Source organism: Psammomys obesus, unplaced genomic scaffold, assembly GCF_907164565.1.
Source record: "Psammomys obesus unplaced genomic scaffold, mPsaObe1.curated_primary_1811, whole genome shotgun sequence".
Lineage (NCBI taxonomy): Eukaryota > Metazoa > Chordata > Mammalia > Rodentia > Muridae > Psammomys > Psammomys obesus.
In genome coordinates this window covers 1,164-8,624 of record NW_026596318.1, presented here as the reverse complement: position 1 = coordinate 8,624, position 7,461 = coordinate 1,164, and the positions used below count along the sequence as shown (strand labels likewise).

General features: G+C 50.1%; 1 protein-coding gene across 1 annotated transcript; it reads right to left on the bottom strand.

Moving 5' to 3' along the window:
• Nucleotides 1–201: 201 nt before the first annotated feature.
• On the bottom strand, nucleotides 202–6,730 carry Mica (MHC class I polypeptide-related sequence A; the record flags this gene model as incomplete). The annotated part of the gene is made up of 3 exons (XM_055597057.1): nucleotides 202–253; nucleotides 6,229–6,373; nucleotides 6,442–6,730. Coding segments are annotated over 3 exons (471 nt in total), but the record flags the coding sequence as incomplete, so codon positions are not given.
• Between the last annotated feature and the right edge of the window lie 731 nt (nucleotides 6,731–7,461).

The window sequence follows — 7,461 nt, the reverse complement described above, 5'->3', positions numbered from 1 at the left end:
CCACCAAGTCAGCCATGAAGCAGAGAGAGGACAGCAACACACTGTGATCATGGGGATGTCAGGGCCAACAAGCACCAGATCAAGCAGGCCGTGAGCAAGCTATGACACTGAGGTGGCCAAAGTCAATACTGTCAAGGCCTGATGGAGAGCAGAAGCCTATGTTCCGTCGGCTCCTGATTATGACGCTCTGGATGTTGCCAACATGATCCGGGTCTTCTAAACTGGGTCCAGCTGGTTAATTCTAAATATATTACTTTTCCACCATAAAAAAATAAAAACAAAAAGGGATATTAGAAACCAGATCCCTTTGGAAGATCCCAGAATCCTTTGTAATCCTTTGTGTGTCCCCACAGTCACCTCACAAAGAGAGTACACCCTAGACACTGAGCTGTGTCCTGCTCTAGAGGAGGGGAGGGCCAGGCAGGGTACCAGCTCAGCGAGGAGGCTCTTCTTAGTTCTTGGGCTTTGCGTCTCATCTTTTTTGTCCCTTTCTTTGGGTCTGGCCCAGTGATGGCTGCCTGGCACTGAGCATTGTACCTCACCTACTTCAGATTGGTGGTTTCATGCCTATGACCCCATCGCAGCTCCCCACCCCCTTATGCTCAGGTCGCCCTTAACCTCCCTCCTCCCGGTCCCTGTGTGCCAAACCATTGCCTTCATCAACACCCCCATCCCTCCAGCCATACTCCTGATAGTGCCTAGCTGGGGGTACTGTGAGCTGCCTGGGTCATGGCAGCTGCCTGGCTGGTCCTGCTCTCTTGTCTTTTCTTCCTGGCTGCCTCTGGAGTGAGGAGAAGGACGCCTTGCTCAGCCTAGTGTCAACCCTCAAAACCTACTGAGTGTTTTCATCACACACTATCAGAAACAGTGGCCCAAGTCCTGAGGTGAGGGCCAGCCCTGTGGACATTCCTGGGAAGTTAGAAACTGGGCCACAGTACAGTAGTTTTCCAAAAGGTTCTAGAAGTGCTGGAGGAGTTTTCAGCTTTTAAAACCTGCTTCAGGAGAGTTCTCTGAGGCTGAAGGAGCTAAGTCAACAGGAACCCCCTTGTCTAGGTCCCAGAGATAAAGAAGAATGCCCAGCAGCTTCCTCCACCCTGTCTCCTCAGGCACCTTTCTTCCCCCTCACTTTGTTCTGTTCTGGCTTCAGGCCACATTCCTCTGAAAGTCATTCTGCTCAAGGTCACTCAGGCTCAGCAGTACCAGGTTGTCATTGTCCCCTGCCTCACAATGGCTGCCCCACTCTCCGGGTATTTGCTTTGTTCAGTCACGTGTTATTGGGAAGTAGTTCCACATTGAAAAAAGGAACAGAATTGAAGGACAGTGATGGAAGCCAGCTGTGGTGGTCCCTGTCTGAAAGCCCAGCACTGTAGAAACAGGCAGGAGGACCATGAAATTATGGCCAAAATAAAATTGTGTGTGAGTGTGTGTGTGTGTGTGAGAGAGAGAGAGAGAGAGAGAGAGGGAGAGAGAGAGACTTTTAGCCCTTTGAGTTGTCCATTTTTAAAACCAAAAAAAAAAAAGGAAAAAAAAGGAAAAAGACAAAGCAAACAGAACAACAAAAGTGAAAATTTAACCTGGGAGGTGGCTTGGGACAGGCTATCTTTGATTTGGGACAGATCCTTAGCACCAAGACACGCAAACACAAAACAAAGCACAAAAACTATGCCCAAATCAATGTTTTTCTTTCTTCATTATGGTTAATAAAACGACATTAAAAAGCTGAGCTTCTTATGGGGTGATAGAAAATGAATAAAGTGTAATTAATAAAAAATAAAAAAAAAAGCTGAGCTTTTCGTGCTGGGAAAATGTCTGTGTCCCAGCACTGAAGTCAGAAAGCCTGGTTTAGGTGTGTGCACATGAGCCCACACACACACATGCACACACACACACACACACACACACACACACACACACACCCATTTTGTGTTTGGGTTTGAGACAAGGCCTCACTATGTAGCTCTGGCTCTCCTGGAACTCCCCTTGTAGACCAGGCTGGATCTCTCAGGGACCCACCTGCCTCTGCTCCCCAAGTGCTGAGATTTCAAGGCGTGTGTCACCACACCCAGCCTGAAGTTTTTAATCATTAATAAAAGCGACCAGGGGCCCGGAGAGATGGCCCATGGGTTAAGAGCACTGGCTGCTCTTCCTGAGGACCCGGATTCAGTTCCCAGCACCCACATGGAGCTCCCAACTGTCTGCAACTCCAGTTCCAGGGCACCCGGCACCCTCACAGCCATACATGCAAGCACAACACCAATGTACAAAAACTAATAAATAAATAAATGTGTAATAAAAAAGAACCAGAATGAGAGAAGCTGTCCTGGAATATTAGCATCCCTCAAGGGAAGCTGCCTCCTACCATTTTGATAGGGTTTTCCTAATTTCCCCACCTTTCTTTACATGTAGGTTAAAAGGCACAATAAAGCTGAACTCAGAGACTCACACCAACAATCTCAGCACTTGGGATGCTGAAGTGGGAGGATCACCTTGGGTTTGAGACTAGCCTGGACCACATGGTGCACTGGGCCAGCCTGGGGTACAGGGGAGATCCTTTTTCAGAACCCCTTCCCCAGAGAAATAAAAGAAAGCACAGGGCTGGAGAGATGCTCAGTGGTTGAGAGCACTTGCTGCTCTCCCAGGGGACTTTGGTTTGAGTCTCAGCACCAGGAAGCTGGTTCACTCCATTTCCAGGATCCCATTCTGGCTTTTCAGGGACACCAGACACATATAGAAGGCAAAACATCCATACCCATGAAGAGAAAGAATAAATTAAAAAAGAAAGCCTAAGATGATTGTCGTGATACATAAACTCAGCTTAGCAAAGGACCATGTGACCGGCCTTCAGGAGAGCCCCACCTGGAAGGGTTCTGGGTGGCTGGGGCAGGAGTGCGGGTTCCGCGGGCTCAGCGCGCCCTCTCGTGCCCCCTTGGATCCAGCACAGCAAAGGTGAGCAGTCAGCACTCCTGGACCTGCCTGAAGCCAGTTGCCAAATTTTCAGAGTCACTGTGTCACCTGTGTCAACCCTGCAGTTTGCTCAAACCGTGCCACTAGGTCTGAGGGTGAGAGGAGGCCCAGAGCCCCTCTCCTCACATCGTAGCCCTGAGAGCGGCCACAGTACAGGGTCAACCAGGAGGCCGCTAACCCGGTACAGCGCCTGCGCACTGCGGGGCCCTGTGCAGTGTGTAGAGCCTGGGCCTCTGGTTCAACTCTGACCCCACGCCTGCTCCCTCCCCAAGTGGCTGTCAGTGCTGGGGAGAAGGATGGACAGGGTGTGGCCTGCTCCTATGCCATTTCCTCTCCCTCTCTCTCTCTCTCTCTCTCTCTCTCTCTGACTTCTGACGTGAGGACCCAGCCAGGCCGGCTTGGAACAGAGGCTCTCACAGCGTGGCCTCAGGGAAACTGGCAGGGGCATGGACAGCGCTTGTTAGAAACGCAGTGTTCACGGTGATGAGATGGCCAAGCACTGAGCTCTTGGCTCATGTCCCGGATTTTCTGGGACTTGTTCTGTAGACCAGGCTGGTCTCAAACTCACAGAGATCCTCCTGCCTCTGCCTCCCCAGCACTGGAATTAAAGGTGTGCCCCACCACAGCCTGCTAGGATTTTCGGTTCATTTGTTTTGTTTTTATGTGTGTGTGTGTGTGTGTTGCTTGCATGTGTGTGTGTAGGTGTATGGGGCCCTCAGAGGCCATTGGATCCCTCAGAACTGGAGTTACAGATGGTTGTAGGCCTCCATGTGGGAACTGACCCTGGTCCTGTGGAAGAGCAGCCATTGCTCTCCCTGACCACTGACCTAACAGCCTTGTAGAAACACAACTTCTTCTTCTACAAGGATATCGCCTCCATGCCTTTCTTGTTTTGTGTTGTGGTCTGGCGTGTTTAATTGGGGCTGCTCACAGGAGTGCAAGCTCCTTTCCAATGGCTACAACCACTACTGTCTGACTAGCTGTCCTCGGGGAGGGAGCCTTTCCTCCTCAGCTGGCATCTGGCAGGCCAGTCTGAAGCTGGTCTCCTGAGTTCCATGCTGCAGTGGTCATAGCGTACCCAGAGACAGTTTCACAGACCTCCATCCCTCCTTCTGTCCTGTCTGCTGCAGTGTCCTGGGTCTTGAAGGGCGTGGTCCTGGGGGGTACTGCAGCGCGTGCGCACGCACACACACACACACACACACACACACACACACACACACACACGGGACCACAGCGGAGGGAGACTGCTGATGACGCTTCTCCCCCGGTTCCCACAGCACCTGCTAGCACTATGAACTCAGCAGGGACACAGGTCCAGCCTACTTCCAGCTTGGGTCCTCAGTGTCCAGTAGTTAGAGTATGTGGTGTCCTCAGCCATGGTCATGCTGTCTGGTTCTTGTGGACAGCCAAGAACACTGGCAGTTTCCTGGGTTGTTGTTGGGGCCTCTGCCTGACAGCTCACAGGGAGATGGCTCAGCCATGGAAGTGGGTACCATTTTTAGTAACCCCTGGTTCTGGTTTTGGAAATAGCCTTTTTGAGACAGCATCTCATTTACTATCCATAGCCTGCAGCTTGCTAGACAATGTACACCAGGCTGGCCTCAGACTCACAGAGATCCCCCTGCCTCTGCCTTTAGTTTAAAGTGTTTTCTCTAGTTTTCCTTCTAGCATCCTGACAGTTTTGTTTTTTTTCTCATTTTAAAGACAGGCTTTCTCTGTGTAGTCCTGGCTGGTCTGGAGATTCACCTGTCTCTGTCTCCCTTGTCCTGGGTTTGAAGGTGTGCACCACCACAGCCAGGCTGAGTTTGGGGTCTTGCACTGGAGTGTTGACACATTTGGGTGTGCTGTGTGCAGAGTGAGAGAGAAAACCCAGTTTCATTCTTCATTCTGAGATAGCGTATTGTTAGCACCATTTGTTGAAGATGTTTTCTTTCATCCAGTATCTAGCCTTGGCTCTTTTGCCTAAAATGCATGTCTGGGGAAATGTTGTTTAGAGCTGTGGTCCTCAGCCTTCCTAAGGCTGCGACCCGTTAATACAGTTTCTCATATTATCCTGACCCCCAATTACACAATTACTTTGTTGCTATTTCATAACTGCAATTTTTCTGCTGTTATGAATTTTAACTTAAACACCTGAGGTGCAGGACATCCACTGTGTGACCCACAGGTTGAGAACCACTGGTTTAGAGGTGACAGTGCTTTCAGCTCTTGCAGAGGACCTAGGTGCTAATCCCAGCTCAGAGGTGGTGGCTCACAAGCACCCACAACTCCAAGGCTCTGAGGCCGTCGTTGGATCTCCTAGGGAACTAGCACACATGTGCACACGGACACACACAGGCAGAAGACTCACACACAGGAACCTTGTGTGGGTGCCATGCTGGTTGTATGGCTACGCCTGGCCTGTGAAGTAGGACTGGAAATCAGATATGATGATCCTTCCAGCAATGTTCTTGTTGTTGTTGCTGTTCTGAGACAGGGTCTCACTGTGTAGTCCTGGCTAGGCTGGAACTCACTGTGTAGACCAGACTGACCTTGGAATCACAGAGATCCACCTGCCTCTGCCTTGTCACTGCTAGGACTAAAGCTGTGCCCCCATGCTCCAGCACAACCCCAGTGCTCAGGATTGCTCTACTGTCTAGGGTCTTGTGCTGCACATGAATTGTAATTTTTCCCGTGTATCAGTGCAAAACAGCACTGAAATTCTGATCGGTTGCTTTAGATCTGTAGATTGCTTTCGGTGGACCTGCCATTCCTAATGTTAATCCTCTCAGTCTGTGAGTGAGCATGGCAGGTCTTCCCATTCTCTAGTGTCCTCTTCAGCTGCTTGCTTTAGTGTGTTGAAGTTTTCTTAGCGGAATTTCCACGTTGTACAGAAATAAATTTAAAGGGAACTGGGTGTATCTCTCCTGTCTATAAATGAAACAAAAACCTCTTAAGATTCATTTAACAAGCTCTAAAGCCCCAGAGCTGGGCAGATATTAACTGTCTGTGCTACTTTGTTATTTCCCAGCTGTGTGTCCAATGTCACTTGCCAATGTCCCGGGAGGGCTGTTTTCTGCTGTGGCTGTCTGTCCTCAGGGGGAATTGTCCTGACAACATGCCTGTGGTCCATCCTGCTCCATGGAGACCCCTCTCCCTACTAACCTTCTCTCTCCTACCTAGGGTTGGGTGCATTGGTGGAAAGGAGGGAGAGGCTTAAATACCCCAAATATAGTAGGTTTTAAAAACTTCTAGTAAGTTTTAAAATGAGCACTATAACACCTGGATTCCCAGAGCCAGGGAGGGAGAGCGGTCCTCAGGCAGAACACAGATCCAACAGCCACCACAGCTCCAATGATGACCACAGCTCCAAGGACAACCAGAACAACAATGACTGCCATGATGGGGACAGTGGGCTGAGGAGGCTCTGGGAAGAGAAGGCAAAATGGGAAGGTGAGGGTCATGACCCCAGCTCTGCACCCACAGCCTCCTTACCCCATCTAAGGGTGAGGGGCTCAGGCAGACCCTCATGCTGCACATGGCATGTGTAATGCTGCTCCTTCCCAGGAGGCACCACCACAGCTGCCCATTTCTGGAAGTTTCCATCCCCTGCAGGCCTGGTCTCCACCAGCTCCATGTCCTGGGTCAGGTCCTCCCCATCCAACTGCCAGGTCAGGGAGATGTCAGCAGGGTAGAAGCCCAGGGCCCAGCACCTCAGGGTGATGTCACCTTGAGGTCTGGGGTGATGGATCACATGTGCCTTTGGGGGATCTGTGCAGAAGATTTAAGAATTTTCACAATTAAGGGGCTGGAGATATGGCCCAGAGGTTAAGACCTCTGCCTGTTCTTCCAGAGATCCAGAGTTCAACTCCCAGCCAATACATTGTGGCTCACAATTATCTACCCTGGTATCTGGTGCCCTCTTCTGGTATGAAGGTGTACATGCAGGTAGAACACTCATTCATGAAATAATGTGTTTTTTTAATCCACAATTAACAAGGTAAAGTAAAATCTGCAAAGACAAAGCTATACCAGTGATAACTCTGAACTATGTGTTTGAACACTTCAACTGTGAACACACTAGGGACCTGCAGGAAGAGATGTCCCCTCAGCACAGAACTGCACATTTCCTGAGGGGACTCAGAAGCTAAGAGACAATCCACATGAGCCAGCAGGTCAACAGGGTCTTCCTTATGAGATGTTCTATAGCATAGGACAGGTAGTAAAAGAATGGAAGGAGGAAGAGAACATAAGTAACACAGTATCTGTTTAACTTCATATCACAGTAAGGAATTAGGGGCAGGGCTGCAGGAAGGGTGACAGCAACTAGTGCTGCCACCATTGAGACACAGCCCCGTGGTCATCTTGCTGACCAGCATTAACTGTCACCTGTGAGCAGCCACCACAAAGTGTGTAGCAGAAATGTGGTCATTTCTTACCCTCAGCTAGAGAAAATGACTCCCAGCCCCTGCCTCTGGGGAACAAGATACAAGGTGTGTCACACAGGATCCTGAG